This window comes from Phodopus roborovskii, unplaced genomic scaffold (assembly GCF_943737965.1).
Source record: "Phodopus roborovskii unplaced genomic scaffold, PHOROB, whole genome shotgun sequence".
NCBI lineage: Eukaryota > Metazoa > Chordata > Mammalia > Rodentia > Cricetidae > Phodopus > Phodopus roborovskii.
The window spans coordinates 16,355,001-16,376,581 of NW_026126447.1; the positions used below are offsets into that span (position 1 = coordinate 16,355,001).

Genomic DNA, 21,581 nt, shown 5'->3' on the forward strand with positions numbered 1-21,581 from the left:
ATGCCCGTGGGTGACCTTCACCATCCTGAAGCTCTGCAGTCTGGGTAAGGAAGGGGCGTGCAAGACCTGCAAATGTGGGGCCCTTCGTCACAATATACTTCCTGGTTTTTTTTTCTTTAAAAAAAAAAAAAAAAGGCTAAAAGTGGATTTGAGATTATCTATAGTAGTGCTTTTTTAATAAGTTTATCTCAAAAGAAAAGAAGGGAAATTCTTTAGAAAAAGAAGGAACACTTGCCCTAGGCCTCTGTACCCAAGAGGCAGGCAGGGATGCCACAGTGCGCCATGTTGTTTAGCAAGAATTGTTCATTCACTGACGGCAAGAAGAGGAGTCTGCCTGGAAAGAATACTGTGTCCTGTAAGGTTGCATTCCTTACCAAATAGGACAGAAATACATAAAGATCTTGGCTGGGAGGATTTGGTGTCTGCAGAGCAAGTATCACAGATGCAGTGGGATTTTTTTGGAGCCTGTGTCTAGAATCCCACTGTGGCAGCCAGTATTTGGACATCAATAGTCAGGTACAATTGTCAAGCCTGAGTACTGTTGTAAAGTACTCATTAAATGATCTGCTAGGCATACAGTTGACAGTTTATTTTATTAGGCCATGGTATGGGACCTGGGGTCAGGAGAGCCTCATGACAACCTACTGTGTGTGTCACTAACCCTGAAAGAACTCCTTGGAGTAATGAATACACTCAAGAGGACCAGGTTGGGGAAGACAAAACAAAATTGGCCCCCATTTACCTCTAGCCCTCAGGGGAAATTGACTCAAATATATATTTGAAATGCCATCCCTTAAAAAGAAGTTCCTTCCATCACTATCAAACAGGCTTAATTTATCCACAGGAAAATTAATTACTTAAAATTCTGTATTTCTCTCTGCTCTAGTTTTCAGTTTACAGGGGCAGGTAAAATAAAAGGATTTGCTCATCTTTGTTCTTTAAAAACTTAACTTTGACTTTTTAACCTGTCAGTCCAAATACGTTCAAGAAAAGTAACCTTCTCTCTAGTCAACCTTCCCAATGACCGATGTAAACACACACACACACACACACACACACACACACACACACACACACACACACACACACCCAAAATCCCAGGTGTGCTGTCATCCACTTGAAGTAGTAAGTCATAGATAGCAACATCATATTCTGTCATGGGAAGGGATAGGGGAACACTCTCTCCAGATGGGTGAATGTGTTTGGTAGAAGAAAGCGTATTCCTGTGTTAAACTCAAAAGTGTGAAACAGCCAACATCTGCTATGTGGGCACTTCAAGAAATGTCTTTGCCAATATGAGACAGGCTGGCCTTCCACTATGGATTGGGAACTTTCAGGAAAAACTATTCAATAACTGAAATGAGACAGGGTAGTTCTTCTAAGTCTGCCTGTAGGAGGCTTGCCTGTCCTTGCTCTTTATTCCCATTTTCTTAACTTGAAACCAGAAATGAGTTCAGCTTGCACCCCAGGTGGGAAAGTAGGGGAGTGGGGATCTGTGTAAGTTGAAGTTTGTCACAGTAGGCAGAACAGTCGCTTTGCAGCCCAGGCCCATCTCAGGGTGCACTGCTTCACAGCTACACTGAAAAGTGTTAAAAATCCTCCCACCCACCCCAGAATATATATATATGTATATTTTTAAAAAAAATCCCCTGTCCATCTCTCAGTACACAAAAGGACCTCATCACACTGCAAAAATAGCAGTACCCACTTTGGTCAATTAAAACAAACAAACAAATAAACAAACAAACAAAAAAGCATACATTATTTCTTTTTAAATCTGTGTACTTACCTATAATAACCAATACAGCTAAAAGCACTACCTACATAGGCAAAACTTGGTATTGCATAATTCGTATAAATTTGAAACCCCTCCCCCCAAATATTAATTGGAAGATGAAAAACATGAAAGGTTAATAGAAAAAACACCAAAATACTGAAAATATTGCTGGTCGATTACAATTTTTAAGCGGCAACTATACACAGCCATGATATGCTTTATAAATGTGAGATAAAGGTGTAACTGTCTAAAAAATCCATGATGTCACACATTTTTCTTCGTCTGGAGTACAAAATATTTTGTCATAAAAATGGTAAAGATTTAAAACGATAATAAATGCAGCAAAACAAGTGTAGTGATGTCACTTTTGTGGTTTTTTTTTTTTTTTTTGTCTTTTGTTTTTTTAGATTTCAAGGCAAGGCACGTAATGTGGACATTATATCTTCGTGCAAATTAGGATTACTGGAAAGAGTACTTTAATTAAAATTTTTAAGAGACATAGAGGCAACATGTGTCTGCCCATGCACACTATGGATCTGTCAATACGAGAAATGTGTGGGACAAGGCTAATGTCTGAAAGCACCGTGCACGTTTCCAGCACCCCGATGGCACTTCTCTGAAGAGTGTGTTGTTCTATCCTATGCCCTGGCGTTCCCAGCCCGTACACTGGAAGCTTTACCCTTGTGACATGGATTTACCTGCCTCTTTGTCTCTACGATGCAGATTTTATAGAACCATTTGCACACCCTATGGGTTCTTGATGCAACCAGTAATTTTAAATAAATAATTCTACCTCCGAGGAGGCTGCAGCTAAGCCAACCTAAGTGCTGTGTTTTCATTCATTTTTTTTTCTTCCATTCAAGCACATGATTTGTCTTGATTTAATGCCTTTTTAAATGCCCTCAAAAACTGAGGGGAAAATAAATTCGCTCAAAATTATTTTAAATTCTTTTTAATCCCCTCAATTTAGAGTCCAAGGGCTAAAGGACTTATAATCACAATTCCCCTTTAGATATAAATTTATAAATTGCACTTGCCTCTGTTAAGTGTTTCTTTTGTGGGGAAAATATTATATTAAATTTTACTGTTGCATGCAGAGGTAACACTTTACCCACATAGAGGCATTTCTTCCATAGAGCCTTTGAGTTCAAACTGGTTTTTTTTTTTTTTTTTTTTTCCTATTTTTCAGTTTTTTTTTCTTTTTTAAGATTTCAAACTGGGTTACACACTGGAAAAAGGCTGGGTTAAGGGCCAAAATTTAATAAATCTGTATGGATAACTAAAGGCTACAGAGATTTAATATATATTTTTTTTTAACTTTAAGAAATCAGAGTGCTCATAAAATGGCTGGCTCATGGCTCTGTCTCCAGCACCTCTGATGCCGCCTCCTAGCCTTCGTTGGTGAGATAACCAGGAATAGTGACTCCATGCGTAAACAACAAGAATACTAACCAAGAAAACTAGCTTATCATGCAAATATTAAGGCATCTAGAAAGTCAGTTAAAATATATTGTCATAGAGACAGAACATCTATTTCCCAGCGGACTTCATGTAACAAAGGCTACGTTGCAGGGGCTGCAGTCTAGCATCAGTGAGATATCATCGACCCTTTTCGTGTCATTATAGTTTCAACCTTAAGGGAATTAGTGATTGTAAGTGCTGCAATGCTGGTCTATTGTCTTCTTTCTTCAGTTTCTCTCCTTCCTCCCTTTCGTCCAGTCTTCTTCTTTTCCTTTGCTTTGAGTGTTTTTTCCCCTAATTTTCTTATTCTATTGTTGTTTTTCTTTCCCCTCAGTTGCTTGTCTCTGCTTGAAGGAAAGGCTCTCCAATTATGTTCAACCCATAATTTTGGACATTTGCCGGTAAGATGGGTGTCCTATTTGACACTTGGAAAGGAACCAAGCTAGCCCAGGTACCAGGACTGTTGAGAGGAGAAGGATAGCAGGGAGGGAAGAGAAAAAGAAAAACACAATGTTAAAATCTCCAGTCATAAGTATACATTCTAAATGCATCAAACTACAACTATTATATGTTTTAATTTTAAATTGAACTTGTAATAAAATTTAAAAATTAATAGCATGCGCTAACTGTACTAAATTGCACACATTACACACATATATACTACATGCAACAACTTCTAGGTTATATACATCATACAGATATATACTCTATATGATCTCTTGCTTTCATGAAAAGACCTAAGATGTGGAAAAATATGAAATAGTATCCATTCACAACTGTTGAACTCTAGCTGATTAAGGATATTCTTTTTCAAATATCTGGTCCACTTCAATGTAATAAGTAGATTATGGTTTTTATTGTTCAAATGAAGAAAAAGAAAGGCAGAAATTTCTAGTGATACCAGACCATTGTAGCTTGCTAGATACATTAATTGGGTTTAACCTTTAATTCATAAGACATTCTGGGTAAGATGGGTTTGTCTGCTTATTAGGTTACATAAATTTAAAAATGGAATGAAATATATATCCTTTCCTCTCACAAGAGAATAATATATTTTCAGGCAGGTCTACATCTAGTATGCAATTTGAAACACCTAATTATCATACATAACTGAAGAGTTTTAGACAACCAAATGTTTTCTATACTGGAGGACCACGTGGATCCCAGCTTGCTACACTGTGTGCAGAAGCCCATTGTGGAGGGTGCAGCAGAGGGAGGATATTGGGTTCTCTGTTGTTTTTCTGCTCTCCTCTATAATTTTCCTTACACAGAACCAAATCTTTCCTTTCAATTCATTTTTCTTCACATTGGCCTGAGCATTCCTAGCCTTTGCCACCAGGAATGGTAACACAATTGGAATTGTACATTTGAGACCAGAACGATAAAGGGAGTAACCTGCCCTAGCAGTCCTATCTCTCACCAGCTGGCTGTGCAACAGCCTATGCTGGCCTTGGGATTTAAAATCAAGCTCGAACAAAATTTCTCTAGTTGCTACTGACATACTTTCTCAAAAAAGTTTCATATGGAGCAAAGAAATGCCAGATTTACACCACCCCATACATTTTTGTATTATTTGTACTGATAATCAATTTGGAGAATAACGTCAGATGTATCACTATACCAAGGAAACATCATACAAACAATTCTTCCCCCAGTTTAGCGATGGTCTGGTATGGCATATTCTCCAAGCTTTAAATTTTACTTAGTATCCTCTACTGTTGGAATTATAGGTGAGATGGAGTCTATTACTGACCTATCTTGTCATTATTGTGGCTAGCAATCTGGAAATGCCCATCTATTTGACTCTTAAAGTCATAAGAAACATCATGGCAATTAACACAAAGAAACAATTTTAGATTAAGAAACCAAAAATATAACATAATTTACTCTGAAGATAACTCAATATAAAACATGGCTTATTTGTACCTGTCTACGTATGTATTGCCCAGAAAAGCTTCAACAGAAAAGAAACCAGTGATATTTTCTCAAGAGTTTTATGATTAGACAACCAGATCAATACCAGCAAAACTTGACTTTTACTTTGCTAATCATTTAGCACACAACCTAGCATATGGCAGATGTGTTACAAAATTTGGGACTAATAAATCAATGGCTTGAACTCATACTCAGCTATTTTGAAAAAGTGCTAACCTTGATTATATGAATTTATGAACACATTAACATCTGAATATTTCTGAATTTAAAATTTAGATGCCCCATACAACGTTTATGCAGAAAAAAAACACAACACACCAACTTACATATCTTTCTTAGTTGATGAATTACCCCAAGTCTAAAGACTGAATATTTTTACTGAAATCTTTTCTGAGAGATTTGACTGTTTTTCACATATTTTCTCTCTTCCTACACACATCTTCAGAATTATTTCTGTAGTTTGTATCATTGAATGTTACGTAATGCACTAAGAAACTTATTTTCACCTCAACTATGCTTCACTGCACTCTGTACATAGTTCTATTACAGCACTTATTACATCATATCACACTCATCTGTTATCTGCAATTATCTTACTGACTGAAAGGTGAATGCCACAGGAAAAGAATGGCCCAGTCTTATCTAGCCGTATAGAGTCTGCCTTAGAGAAGACTGTTTCTTAACAATAAGGCTAATTACAAAATAGCCATATATTATTTTTAACCTAAAGTAAGCAATGTCAAAAGTAAACTGTCTAGTTCAAAAGATAGTGCTTGGCAAAAAAAAAACCAACCAAACAAAACAACAACAACAACAACAACAAAAAAAAAAGCATCAACAACAAGACACCTTGAGAAATCAACAAGAATCCCCAAATAGATGAGCTCCACAGAGTCATCTAGAGATTGACTGCATGCTTTGGAGAGAGTGTATTAATGATTGAAAAATAAGTGTGGCTCCTAAAAAGACAAATTTACCAAGTACACGGAGAAAAAATAAGAATCCAGAACAAATGGCTGGTCATTACATACAGAGAATCCATGCTCTAGAATGTATAGCAAATTTAATTTACATGTTTAGTTAATCCTTCTGAATCTCTTAGCTTGCATAATGGCCATACCAACACTGCACAGTGTAGGTATATTTTTCGATACTGTTTATGAATCTTTACAGGAGAATAAACCTATACAAGCCTCTTATCACCAATCCATAGGTTAAATTCAGAACTATAAGGGACATTCTTTAGAGCTTTAACAGCAGTTCCCAGATGGGGAAACAAATCCAGAGAAAAGTAACTCAATGCCTATACAGCAATGTTAAATGTTAAACCAAACTAGTTCACTTAATCAAAAAAAAAAAAAAATACAACACCTAAGGATTTTATAGTTCTTCACTGAGAATGCATTAGCACCATCATGCTGAGAAGCCCAAATGAATGCCAGTATCCACTCCCACACATGTACACAGGTAAACTTGGTATGTATAAAATATGTCTTGATTTTCATTCATGGGGGAGAGAAAAATTCTATGAATTATTTTGTGTTCAATTAAAAGAATCTATACTTTGACTAGTGAGAGGTTTACTATATAAGTGAAAGGATTCCCAAAACATTCAAAGTCAACTTCAAACTTGCATTTGCTTTCTTATCATTAGATTTTCTAAAGTCAAATCACCTTTACATGAACTAAAGATGCATCTGTCTGAACCTGATAACATATATTTAGAAGAATTTGCTGCCCATAACCACTGGAAATAAAAGTAGTAAAAAAGGGTACAAGCATGAAAAATAACAATCAAAAAGTTCAAAAGACTTTGGCACCACCATAAAACAAAACACTGCTCATCCTGATGACATCCATGGTGAGACATTATACACAAGACATAGGAGAGCTAAATCAAAATTTAAGAAAGAAAATGTCAGATATCTTGGAGAAAATATTCACTTTACTGTGGTCATCTGTGTAAAACTGACTCTCCCCAACAGGGAAAACATAAGCCAATTCCTTTAACTTAGAAGACAGTCAGGGAGTGAGTGATGGCCCTGATTCATTTCACACTGGAGTCTCATCTTTGTTGAAGAAATTCAATGAATCATTTAACAAACTGTTTCGGGGCAATGGGGAAGACGTGGCAATTGAATTAAAAATGATTCAGGGTTCTGAATGATTCCATTCATAGGACTAGAACAAAGGTAGACATTGCTAGATAACAGGCAGGTGAACAGAAGGTACCATCTTTGGTGTTTCAGCTCTTAAAATGGCCACCATTATCCACTCTCACAGGTAAAGGAAGTAAGGCCAACCTCACCCACATAGTCCTCAGATAACAGCAATTCTGTCTGTGTCCCATGGCCATTTCACTATGATACATTGCCTCCCTTCAAAGTGACATATTGGTCTATCCTCGGCAAGAAATTTTAGAACAGAATTATTTTAAGGCAAATGTATTTGCTTTAATAAACTATGAATTTGCCATATGCTATACAAACTATGTCACAACCATGTCAGTGCTGACAAAGAGAATACGCACTGAGCGAGGAACTGGCTCGTCAGAGGCAACAATCTCAAATTCTCCAGAACTGTCTTTTCAGGAAGCAAAAATAGTTCTCAGGTAACTTTACAGTGAAAGCTAAGATGGAATATGGTTCGAAACTATCAAGAATATTGAACAACTAATAGAGCCAGAGATTTGGCAGGTCATACTTTTAAAACTCACTCCTTATATACTTCTTAAATCTGGATAAACTGTAGATAGATGTTCCACTAAAGGAGTAAATAGATTCTTTATCTTTCAATGAAAGAGAAAAAAAAAAAATGCAGTGGATGCCAAAGCAACATCTGTTGGTCATTTAAAAAAAAAATAAATAAATAAATAAAAAGAAAATCATTCATCCAGTAACTGTGCCTTCAAGGCCAAAAGTGATTGGTTCTTTGGTTTTTAACACAATAACCAACCAAAACTAAAGGGTGTCAAATAAACATAGATGAAGTCATTAAGTTGAGGCCCCATCCAAAGTAAAAATAAATAAATAAAAACTTCACCCATTAGTCTTAGGTCACTAAAACAGTGAGAGGTGTTTGAAGAATACCTCAATCCACATATTATTAATTGATGCTCATTTCATTATGAATTAGGCATTCCAACTGTTAGGTCATAAAATTCCAGTATTCTAATTATACTTCTACCTTCCAAGGGAATCCTAAGATTATCTATTTAGATTTGCTTCAAAGATTATAGGTACTCTTTTAAGAAACTTGAGAAATACTAAGTAATAGGGCACAAAGAATTGGTAGATTTACAAAAAGTCCAACCATACCAATAGTCAGATTGTTAATGGGTAGTGATAAAACACACAATGACACAGGAAGCATGAAGACCATATAAAATGATAATTGCCTCCAATTCCTTTGCACCAATTTCAGGTATCACCTTTTTTTTTTTTTTTTTTTTTTTTTTTGGCCAAGCAATAATTTTATTGAAAATTACTCATACTGGTTTTAGTGTCAAAACATACAGCAAAGGATTTCCTCTACTAGAGTGAAAAACATGTCTGAAAATACTAGGCTGTCAAGAATACTATGTTGTCTAGATATACTATACTGTTTAGATATACCATGTTGCATGTTGCATCTCAACTAGCAACTTACTTCCATAAAACTCAAAGGCTATATATACATTGTCTTGTGAAAAACAATTCACTCACATCAGTGGAAGGAATAAATGAACAGGCTTCAAGTTGAATCTATTACTATATTAGAAAAAAAAGAACATGGCACCTAATCAATAGCACTCACATGACATGAGTAATTTGCTAGGCATTGGTCTACATGATTGACCTACCTTAACGTTTTGGGTCCTAACAACAAACATTCATGCTTTAGTTTATGGATGAGGAAACTGAACCCTTAAGTCGTACCCAATTGTACACAGCTATCAAACTGTAGACACCTGGATCTTAAGCACAATATTGTAGTCCCCAAATACCACATTCTCACACTGTACTTCAGTTCTCTCTGTGACAAACATTGTGATTTGTTGTTCATATAGTTCTATTGCAGTTGAATGATATAAGCTATTCAATGGCTTATGGCTGACATTTAGCTGCACCAGAACTCCTGAACAAGAATAATAATTCTTGAGCTCAACTTCCACATGAGTAACTGTAATTTATTTATCAAGTGGTGGTTGTTTTCAGCCCCTTTTTAAATGAGACCCGACTGACAGTGAAATATACTTACTACATGCTTTATACAGGTCTTGGGTTTCTTTGATTTATTTTTCCCATTTTTAGTGATCATTATCGCCATCTGAATGATCCTATTTGCATGCAAGATGATTTCTAATGATTATCACTATTTGTAATAGTCAGCGTCAGAAAGCTCCCTGGCTAGCTCTTACCTGCTCTACAAAGACCCCTGTGGGCTCTCTGGGAAACACCAAATATCATAAACTGCAGGTGGCTCATGGAATGATTCTAGCTGCAAGCAATAGCACTTCATAGTAATGAAACAGAAATGTATTTATTTCTTAACTAAGTAGGTAAATAGCCCTCTTTATTGTTAATCCTTGGGGAGCCACACTTTTGAAAACAACATCAAATGGTAGGCTGTCAAACCTCACTGGTTTATATTCAATTGTATCCAATGGCTTTACTTCTGGGGTTTGCTAGATTAAGGGTTCACTTTAGCATGCACAAGTGAGAATATTTTCCAAGTTCAAAACTGGCACATGCCAGTGAAGTACTTAGTCTAATGAAGAATACTGCAGCTAAACAGTGGACAAGATCATTACATACGTAGTTCTCTTAGTATAGAAGCTTCTACACATGACCCTAGGAGGTCCTTCAACAAACCCACATACTTAAAAGTCACAAAAACTTACTTGCGTATATTTAAATGTAAACAGGAGTTAAAAGAAAATTCTTCCCCTTAGTAAGACAAATTAAGCAAATTTTAAAAAGCAACTTGATTTGATCTTGCTGATATCTTAGAGCTAAAAAAAACATAGGATAGAGAATTATAAAGATGATTAATTATAAATTAACTACAGGACACACATGCAAACATATACCAACTTATCAATCTGTGGGAAGTTTTTGATAATTAAAAATATATGGAATTAAATGCTGACTATAGTGTTTTGCACCCTCCCGCAGACCATGCCACAGGGAAGCCCACATGTTGATTCCCAGCCTTTCTCTAGTCTGTATTCCTCTCCACCAGGCTCCTTTTCAGTGCTATTGTTACAGGGGTTACTGCTTCTCTTATTTGCATAAGTGATTCTTCAACTGCAGACATTTCCCTACAAAAAAACGGTACTCCAAAATAGTGCCTTTCACAGAGAGGATCACCAAAGGCATACTAAATAAAGAGAAATGTGAATTTTGTACAAAAGCCAGAAAACTCCCAAATGATTTTTATTTAAAAGCAAAATCCGGTATTACTTAAACAGTTTTGCCTCTAAAAGAGAGGAGCTGTTAATGTCAGAATTCAGAAGAGTATGACGACAAAGAGTTAAGAATCAAACTAGGATGTTGGGCTTTTTACTGTGTTCACATGTGCAGAGAACTCCTAAAACAAAGCAAAGGAGGGAGCGAAAACTCTACAGTTTGACATTGTGACATGTATATCATTATTATTCACTGCACTGAAATTCATCAGGCTTTTGCCTTTCCTTCTATAACATTGCATTTCCTATAAAATATATTCAGTTCTAGGTTTTATTATTTAAATACGACCAAATGACAACACACCTAGCCCCAGCTCCAGGACCACAACAGTAAAGGAATGGTGTGTGGGCTCATGGAGCTGACTTCCTCAGCACAGAATGTGCGTGTTTACACGGTGTTTTGCATAAACCATCTTCAAACAGGGTCAGCGTTAAGCACACTTCCTTTAGCTGCAAAGGGTTAATCAGTAAGGTTTGCATTTGAGAATGTTCTGAATCCTGCTCCTCCCTCTCAGGCTCTGCTGCCAAAAACCATCTGACAGGAAACGGAAGATTAAGTTTGTCCTACCTAGGCGAACAAAGAGTGCTCTGAACAAGCCACCGCTTCACTGCAGAGCGGGAACTTTTCTAATCCCGTTGGAATCTGCAGCACTGCTCTGAAAACACCATGGAGAAAGTTGTTCTCTTTTCCTCTAACTTCTTGTCCCTGGATCATCTCATTTTGGTCTCACTGTCCATCCAAAAAGGTTGACCGAAAGCTCCAGACACAATCATGTGGAAAATGGACATTATCGATTCCTATGGCCCATTGTTCCCCCATCCTAAGTCCCTGAAGTTCAAGTTCAATCTGGAATTACATCATGTCTGGTTTCTCCTGGTTACCAGACGGCTTGAGACGTGACCACAGCTACAGAAAAAACAAACAGCCTTCTTCACGCTTCGGCTCCCCTATCGATTCAAACGTAAACTTTTTTTCTTTCTCTCAAGTATGCTTCAAGTATGGAGCATGGTTAATTTAGAGATTAAGTTCCAAATTAGATTATCTAATGGCATCTTAATGGATTGCTGACCCATTTCCTGTGGGATGGCAGCATGCAAGTCTGGCTGGAATACAATTAATTTCTTAGGAAGTGTTCTGAAGAGTTTGTCCAGATAAAAAGGAAACATCCAGTTGGACAAATCTTTCTTTATAAATGGAGAAAGGTAGGTGAAAACTACAAGTCCCTACACAGCTCCCAACAAACCAGATCAGAGACATGACATCGCGTGTTTGTAAAAATCATTTCAGATCATTTTTAAGAATGCTAATGACTTTAGCTTTGATTTCCTAACAGGTGCAGGTAATAATGATGAGGATGGAAAGTGGCTGCTCTCAAGAGACTGATAAATGCAAAGAAAAACAGCAGATAGCTGTCCTGTTACCAGTGGTCACAACCTACGAGTCTCCTATTCATCTATATTATCAGCACTTCTATTAGAGTCCCAGAGAGTGCTAGGAACCTGTAATGCAGTGTAAAAAATTGAACAGTTCAAACACTCTAGAGCTGACAGCTGAAAAGCAGATTCAGCGATTGGAAACTAGCTCCCCTCAGGAACTACAGGAACAACCCAGCTGCAGGACTGCCTTTTTGTATCAAGATAAGAAACCCTGAGCAGGAAATGCTAACCTAGGAGATGTGCACGGATGGCCAAGTATAATGGTGAGATAAAAGTTAACTTAATTCTACATAAGGACAGGGGTGCACGCACGCTTTATCACATACATGCCACATACCTATATATAAACATACATATGCGAACACATACAGTGTACAACCTATTAAAATTACTCTTAAGTTTTTGTTTTTAAGTCTTTTGATAGAGAGGATACATTTTATAAAGAAAACAGTATGGCTGTGGGAGGGAAATTGGTAAAAGGTTTTTCACAGTAACTACTAAGCATGAAGTATTCACTATTGCCCCTTCATTTTGCCCTCTTTCTCAGGACCAGCCAGATCCAAATAACCTTTACTGGCTGCTAAACTTCTCTTGGGAAATCAGGCAGCTTTCTGGAATTGCAGTAATAAACGACAATTTCTTACAAAAACATGTGTAAAGTAATGACAGGATGAAGTATTCACCTCATAGAAAGGAACCGGGCAACATATGTAACACGGAAAATCCCTGATAAACGTCTCTGGTGCCATGCAATTATGGTATAAGCGAAACAAACAAACAAACAAAATCCTCCCAATTATTTCAGTAAAATCTTCATTTATCCATTATTTCAGGGGCTGAGCAAGCGGCTTGTGTAAACATATCCTTCAGTAACACGCGCATGTTTATTTTAGCCATCTGAAGGCTTCTTCTATGTTTATATAAGCCATCAAACACATACAACAGCTCACTTGTGGCTTCGCATTTTCTTAAAGGGGTGATGGGGGAGAAGGGAGAATGAAACAATAAATCCAGTTTCTCTTTTGCATAAAGCACCCATCCAATGTTCTAACATAACATGTTTATATTATTCTTAGACTGTCCTTCAGCTTTCTTTTTCACTCAATTATGCTGTTCTTTCATACATGAAAGTGCAAGCAAGAGTCTGGCTAGGGTCTCAAGACAGCAAGCTAGTTAGCAAGTAACTGCTGTATGCGTTTATGTCCACACAACTCACTTGTGCAAAAACAAAACCAAAAAGCAAAAAACTAAACAAACAAACAAACAAACAAAAAACCCAGAACTTACACATGGAGGAGGACAAAGAACAATCATAGCAGCACCTAGCTCGAGCAATTCATCACCTACCATCCTCCTAGAAGGTCAATGCACCCTGACTGAAGTGGAAGCAAGGCCTTCAGTATTTTATTCAGGATCAACTCTGGCAACAAACCATTTTCTTAGGCAGGAAATTTCATTCTCTCTAGATTTAAGTAAGCCCTTAGTTTTTGAGTTTACATACTTGCTAAACACACACACACACACACACACACACACACACACACACACACACAGAAACACACTTCACAAAATTCTAAGGTCAAAGCAAGAAAACACCTTCAGGACTGTAACATGGAAGATCTGTCAAAACCTGGCCTAACAGACAGCCATGGTGCCTGAAGGCATTTCTGAGCTGGGGTGGGATGTAGCAAGCAGATCTCCAGCTTGAGTAGGATGCAAGCAGATCCCTGCCATTTTAAGCTCCCCCAACAAGCTGCATTTGACATGGAAATACCTCAGGAGGGCAACAACAGACCCAAACAAAATAAAGCAAATCCAAACACTTGCTTTGCTATGATCTTTCTATCTACAGTCTCCATGGATTGCCTTTGTATATAAACATATTTGTGCATAAGTGCATGTGTGAGTGGTGTGTGTGTGTGTGTGTGTGTGTGTGTGTGTGTGTGTGTGTGTAAAAATCAAAGAAAAAGAGGCTGTCAACTTGAGTGTGGAGGAACATGGGAGGGGTTGGAAGATGGGTAGCTGGGAAGGGCCAGAGGTAGTAAAGGCAGGGGGAAGTGATCTAGTTCTATTTCAATTAAAAACATATTAAAAACAACAAGCAGGAGCCACAACAGGTATGACCTGCAATGTGCTCTTCATCTACAACATCAAAGCTCAGTCATTGAAGTCTCTGGCTGAACAAATCTCTTTCCCTAATATTGTCAAACTAATGAGATAACTCTGCAGCGTTAACTGTCCCTAACTCTCTTAAAAGTGACAATGGTACAGTCAGTTGATTTTTCTCTTCCATATTCTATCTAGAAACAAAATCCACGAAGCTTTAAAAACATAAACCTCACTGCCTCCAACTCGTGCTAGGACTAATGGCTTATTCCACCATGCCCTACAGTGTCCATTTTTGAAAATGGTAGCAAAGCAAAGAGAATTTCTGTCTCCGATGAGCGTGTTTATTCAGAACTGTGACACATAGATTCAAAGAGCTGTGAGTGTGACTACAATGTACTTAGGACAGCACCCCACCCACCCCAACTCAGAAAACCCATGCAGAATGTATAGATACACCTGAAACACAGAAGATGTGCCTTCTTGAGTCATGACAAGAAGAGCAGATGCAAACCAAAGTGAACTTCAAGGCTTTATTGGGGGCTCAGGCCATCTCACATAGTTAAGCCATTCTTAATCCAAAGATAGATTAGTATCCTCTGAGAAAGGGAAAAAAAATGAAATCAATAAATTCACGTGGTTCCCCCACCTCAGATTCACTACCATCTGCAGGCTGGTGGTCACATCGATTTTCTGGCTGGGAAAGGGAAGATGAACTGGGAGCTACAAGATGAACAATACTTCTTCCTCAAGGACTGTTAGTCATTGTACTCATTCTCACATGTGCGTGTGACCTTTCCTTTTAGGGGATAACAAGTTCTGATTCCAGAACTACTCAGACCTAGTTCAAAATATATTATGACACCAAAAACTTACATCTTTTTTGGTTTTGATGTGCTTCAAAGATACTCTCCTTTTCTAGATTAAAGAAATGCCAATCAGTAATCTACTGATTAGGAAGTAGCTGGAGTAACATTGAGAAACATAAGTATCACCTTCCATCTAATCTGCAGTCCTTGTGAACACAGACCATTCTGCTGATAGGCAAAGCATGGAATATAGGATTGTTACTTAATAAACTAATGCAAATATTGTGCTATCAAATTTAATTAAATTAACTTTAAATAGCTTACTAATTCAGATTTTTAAGCCACTTTCATTCAATTTAATTAAGTACCATTAATCATTGAGATTATTTAAATAAGATACTTCCACTGAGTTTATCTTCCATTTGTAAGTATATATTATATAGGGTTTTTTCCTACTGATATAAACTTCTTGGGGAAGAACATCCCAACAGACTTTTTTAGAGATGATTATTCCTACCGATATTTAAACATGGGAAAAGTCATATTATAATCGCTAAATTGTTAACTTAATTAAATGCCATGGAATTTGTAAAAAACCAAATGAAGGGTTAAAGATGGCTAAGCATTTAAGAGCACTTTTTGCTCTCCTTGGGGAATGAAGTTCAATTCTCAGCACCCACCTGGTGGCTTACAACCATCTGTAACCCCAGTTCCAGAGACTCAAGTGGCTTCTTCTGACCCTGCAGGCACCAAGCAAGCACTCAGAACACACACACATGCAGGAAAAACGCTCACATAGAAAATGAACAAATCTAACTTTTTGTTTGTTATTGTTTCTCAAGACAGGGTTTCCAAGCTGTCCTTGAACTTGTTCTGTAGATCAGGCTGGCCTTGAACTCAAAGAGATCAACCTGCCTCTGCCTTCTGATTGCTGGGATTAAAGGTGTGTGCCACCACTGCCTGGCTGAATAATTCTTATGAGTCAAAAAACAAAATCTAGGTAGCCTTTTTAGTTTTTATCTGAGTAAATGGAGGTGTTTGACTCCTTGAGCCCACAACAGGTACCTTTACCCACTAAGGAGTCAAACACCCCTTATATAACTAGCATCTTAACATCTGGCTTCATGCTTCATGTAGACATGCAAAGGAATGGTTACAGTCTGAACAAGGGAAAAACTATGTTGGTTCTATTATCAGGAAACTTAAGGGATCACATTGTTCTCGTTTATTCATCTTTATGTTTTAATATATATTATACCATAAATTATTTACTTAATACAAACTGCTTTGAAAAGAGAATAACTACATTATAAGTATTTTTTCAAAACCAAAATGTAAGATAATATCAAAGCTATTTTCAAATAATTTTCTTATCTGATTTAAGTCAACTAATTATATCAGCCTGCAAACAGAAATTTAAACTACTTAAACAAAATTTCTTCTTTAACTACAGAATCTAATAATCTTCCCATTCCAAAATTTACTGGCTCTTTGAACACTGACAGGCTTAAAACTTTTCTTCTAGTCTTTTCCCACTGAAAGAGGAATAAATGATACTAAAAAGGTTTAGGGTTAGCAAGAGAAGAAAGGGTTGGAATGAGAAAATGCAATAATGTAGAAAACCAATGTTTTATCCTCAGGTAGCAGAAAAAGCTTGCCTAAAGCTATGATTTCACTTTCAGGCCCTTAAATCTAAATGTCATAATACCCCCCCCTCAAAAATGTTATAAATTTGTCCCAAACATTTGACAGTATTGAGAAATTCCCATGATTAGTTAACATATGCCACAGTCTCGGGTTAAACTGATGCTGCATCTAGAAGAATTAAAGGGAGGGATAAGGGAATGGGGGTGGTATAGCCAAACAACTGTACTTTTAACATATTTTCTGTACAACTAATTAAAAACAAACACTTTAGGTCATGTAATTTTTAGGTGTAAGTGTAGGGTTGGAAATAATTAAAATGTTACCTTTGCCAAGTAATTCCCAATGTATCCTCACTGGTACTGGGGTATAAATGCCTGCCGTTTTGATTCATGGTCCAGTCACAAATCCTCAGCTGTCAATTGAAACCTAGCAGTCAGATATGGATCGAGCAGTACTACAGTTTTTAGTATTTAAATGAACACATGCAAACTAGTACTGAACATGGCATTACCCTTGCTTCCCCAAGAGGCAACTTAAAAAAAAAAAAAAAAAAAACAAAATTAAAAACAAAACAAACACAAAACCAAAAAGAAAAAGAATCTTACTATATAAAGCAAAATTTCCAGACTTTTCCTTAGGAAAAAAAAAGTTATTGCAATATGCTTCTCTATTAATTAAAGCATACAGAGAAACAAGTGCTTAGAACATAACAATTAGCCAGTATTAGAGTATAAATTGAGCTGAAATAAAAGAAAAACGTTAATAATGTTCAATAGAGAGATTATTTTAGAAAGGAAATAAAAATGCGTTCTTTTTTTTTCTATGCGACATACCAAATCATCTATGCAGAGTAGAATAATCAATATCTGTAAAGCATGCAGTTTGCAAAACGGAAGACATGCGGTTCAGAGGAGAAAGGTCCCCGCCCTTGACCCTAACAGGTAAAGAAGCTGGAAGGCGTCCTGTTTCTTGTGTTATGAATTACATTTTACCTAAAGTGGCGTTGTACAGTAAGAGTCAAAAATGAGCTTGGGTTTTGTGTAGGATTCAGAGATATGGCACTATGAATGCTTCCCTGCATGTCAAGGCGGTGGAGAACGAGCAGAATGGGACCCGAGACAAATTCTCCCTACAACTGTGCATCGGCTCTGCTCTTCGGAACGCTTCCCAGGAACCCTATCCAGCTTTGTTTGGTTAACAGCTGCCCTACAGTGCTAGCAGATTTATTGAAAAGATATATTGCTTATTTTTATGCTTAAGAAAGTAAACTTATCTGGCATTGCTGGGGGTGGGGGTGGAGATACAATAGCAAACCATGGTTTTTAACCTCTGGAGAGCCAGGCTGTCAATTCACTGTATCTTGCATAGAAAAGAAGCTGCCTTGCTAAACACCCTAACCTGGATTGCCCCTCTTCTGTGAGTTTCTAGATGGTGACTACGGCCAAAAAGCCTTGGAAAGTGAGACAAATTGCTTTAATTCTGTTGCAAAAACACAGTACTTTAAAAAAAAAAAAAAAAAAAAAAAAAAAAAAAAGTGGACTACTCCCCCTCAGACTCCAGTTTCTTCACAGGCTATGAGAGATCGTGAGGTTTCAGAATGATGCCTTTTATCTGAAAACATACTCTAAAATGCTGAAGGTACATTGAAATTACTTCAATACTTAAATAAAACTAGTTTTACTTTATACAGAACTGGAAAAAGTCTCCTTGGGTAGAAAGAGAAAGAGAGAGAGAGAGAGGAAGAGAGAGATGACTGGATGGGTGGAGTCTCCAGCTTGATGCTATAAAGAGGTTATAAATCAGAAAGTAAACAGAGAGGAAAGTAGGTATTCTGGAAACAGGCCATAATATTCGTACAAAGGAGAAAAATACATCCTTATTCATTTTTAAACAGATGACATATTTCTGCTATTTCAAAGAAGAAAATGTGTTTAGTCTATAATGTATGAGAAGCAGCATTGTGAGATTTGTGTTTGAGGAGACACAGTTGGGCAGGGTGTATACACAGATTCTTGCTATGTAACTCAGACTAGCCTTGGACACAAGTTGTCCTCAGCCTGCAGTAGACTGGGATTACAGGCTTATCCAGTAGTGCAGGATATGGGTTGTTTTCTTGTGTGTGTGTGTGTGTGTGTGTGTGTGTGTGTGTGTGTGTGTGTAAGAGAGAGAGAGAGACAGAGAGAGAGAGACAGAGACAGATCTCTGTAAACAGAAATGCAATGTGCTAGGCTACACTGCTTATCAGAAATAAGTGGGACACATTTCAAAATCTGAGCCTTGAAAGAGCTTGATAATAGGAGGTCACTTGGGGAGCCACCCACTGATCCACTTTTACCAGTGAATGCCAGTTTTGAGTCAGGTTTGAGTCAGCATTCTAAGAAGTGAGATGTGTGTAATGGCATACCACAACCAATTCTAGTGACGAGCTACAGGTTAATGTCTAGGGAACCATCTGCTTTCTTTGAAAGCTGGTAATTCTTCACAAAACCGAAAGACCCTGAGTACCACTCATGGGCTATCTCAGACATGAAATACTACTGTCTTCCTGGGAGGATCTTATGTAAATTCTGCTAGTTTCTAAAACTTTCAAGGGGGCAATCCTTGGCTTCATCCTGAACATTTAAAATAAGCATAATTTTTATCTTTACTTTCCTACATACATTTTCAAAGAGACTAAACAAATTATTTCTACTTATCATTGACACATATGCATGTGCATGTACACACCTATGTCTTTTAGAAGCATATTTTCTCTAAAATAGAAATAATGCTTAAATATATACAAATTGATCAAAGATTGTATTTAACAATAATTTAATGCCAAAGAAGTTGGCAGGATACTAATTAATATTAATTTTCACTTATTAACTAAGAATTATAAAATGTAATTTCAATTTATTCATCTATATTATGGGCCAGTACTGCCTATGCTTTCAAAGCATCTAAGAAGGCAGATATTTATTCCAGCTTGTGTACCACTCATTGGAGCTAAGTTACTAGAGCAAGAATGTATCTCCCTTTTATTATTTTTATTATTGTTGTTGTTTTCTTAATTATCTTTGGACTAATAAACTATCCATTAAAGTAAACCCTTGATAGACAGGGGAAACAGATAATTAACTAAAATAATAATCAGCTATTATTCACCAAAGATTTCCCAGGCAGGAATGTCTAAGAAGTCAATTCTCAAGCTTCTTATTTAATCAAGACACTCTTGGACCAAGCAAATTCAGGGCAGTTTTTAATACTGGAAGACTCCAACTAAGTGCATTTAAGTGTCTTTAGAAGAACATGTAAGATGTTTTATTAATAATAAATTCAAGATGCTAAACACAATTTCACTTTACACTTAGATTTTAGATAATAAGTAATAATAGAGTTTAAATAGTAAGTAATAAGTATTTTAAAATTTGGGTTACTGACAGTTTAGCCACTGTTCTAAGAAAGGGTCAGTGATAAAAAAAAAAAAAAAAAAAAAAATCCAACTGCCAGTTATTTCTAGTCAAATTTTAAAGTTGGATTTTAAGTGGTACATCTATATTGCATTTTCATAAGTTCAAAACTTCTGTGAGTTTTCCAAGTATCTTACTTTACAAAATAAGATGTGGCCTCCTGTCCCACAGCAGTCAGGCTTAAATGACCACATGCAAATGAGTTTAGGAACCCAGTCCTTAGTGCCATGTGGTTGTATAGAGGAGGGGCCAATTCCTAGACCCCTAGTATTCTTACACTCTAAAAGTCAGACTTAATCATATGCCTACCTGTACAAAATACACAGTCACATGCCGACTGAATTATTTAATTTATATGTACCTATCAAAATAAAAGAAGGACATCTATAAAACCAATTATGTTAAATACATTGTGCTCAGTATTCCAAGAAGAAACAAGAAAAGAAATAGGACCTATCCCCAAAAAATTCACTATAGGGGTCAAATAAAAACAATTATAAACTACTAAAAAGGAAGTGACAGCAAAGGCCCTGCATATGCTCTCAGACTTGCATTCCTCCTTCGGAAGGGAACCTTGTGCTAGCACAATTCAAAAATAAAATAAAATAGCCTGGAAGGGAACCATCTGGCTTCTTTCAACTAACTTCTTTCAAATAACTGCACAAGGAGGCTGGTCTATAGTGAGCTCAGTTAGAGTATTTGCCCGGTATGTACAAAGTCCTGGGTTTGATCCCTGGTCCTAACACCACATTTAAAAAAAAAAGTGTACTTCTAGCAGTTAGTAGGAGGGTCAGAAGTTCTAGGTCATCTGCTATTACAAAGTGAATGAGTCAAAGCCAGGTGGGATTAGCAATTAATTAAGGAACTGAACAGTCTGCATAAGCAGAAACACCTAGGTGGAAATATCTAAGATATTACACACAAATAAGTGTGTAAAGTTGCTGAGAGCCATAGTGAATCAATATGGCCTAAAGTCAAGTTTGAACATGCAGATGAAGGCCCTTCATCGTTATTATACAAGGGGACGTCAGTTCTTAAATGCATACAATTTGGGAGGAAAAATAAATGTCAGCAAAATGACCTGCTTTGCCAGATCCAGCAAATAGGCAGTCTATGTGCCATGGATGACAATAGCTCTCAAATGAATCAATAAACCATAAAATGAATAACCAACATGAGCAAATTTACCTCTTCATTTTAGGTTTACAAGGCCCTCAAGGGAATACCCTGAATTGTATGTTTTTTGTTCTCTTGGGTTACCCCCTTTCTCCTGATAGCTCAGGGACACGACTGGGGGAGGGGGACAATGAAGCACATATAAAGAATCGACACTTGCGTGTTCGTGCTTTCCCCGTAGTGCTCGGATGGGTAAAGTTTTCTTCTATTAACTACCTGCTTATGGAGCAGCTGTGAAGGGACCCTGTAGAACTTTAATGAGCAGAGAAAATGATCACAAGCAAACTGTCAGGAAGAAAAAAAAAAAATCAAAGCCATCCTGGTACCTTAGA

At 37.0% G+C, this 21,581-nt stretch overlaps 1 protein-coding gene across 9 annotated transcripts in view; it reads right to left on the minus strand.

Moving 5' to 3' along the window:
- Nucleotides 1–2,666: 2,666 nt before the first annotated feature.
- Nucleotides 2,667–21,581, minus strand: part of Nfib (nuclear factor I B) — a 398,396-nt gene continuing 379,481 nt past the window's right edge. For 6 of the 9 annotated variants that reach the window (XM_051188112.1, XM_051188106.1, XM_051188105.1 and 3 more), the window contains 2 exons: nt 16,945–17,033; nt 2,667–3,698 (listed from right to left, as the gene is read on the minus strand). In XM_051188112.1, the coding sequence (XP_051044069.1) occupies nt 3,569–3,698; nt 16,945–17,033 (219 nt within the window). In that variant the 3' untranslated portion in view covers nt 2,667–3,568. The remainder of the gene's footprint in view (nt 3,699–16,944; nt 17,034–21,581) is intronic. The other 3 variants (XM_051188114.1, XM_051188111.1, XM_051188110.1) reach the window with 1 other exon arrangement.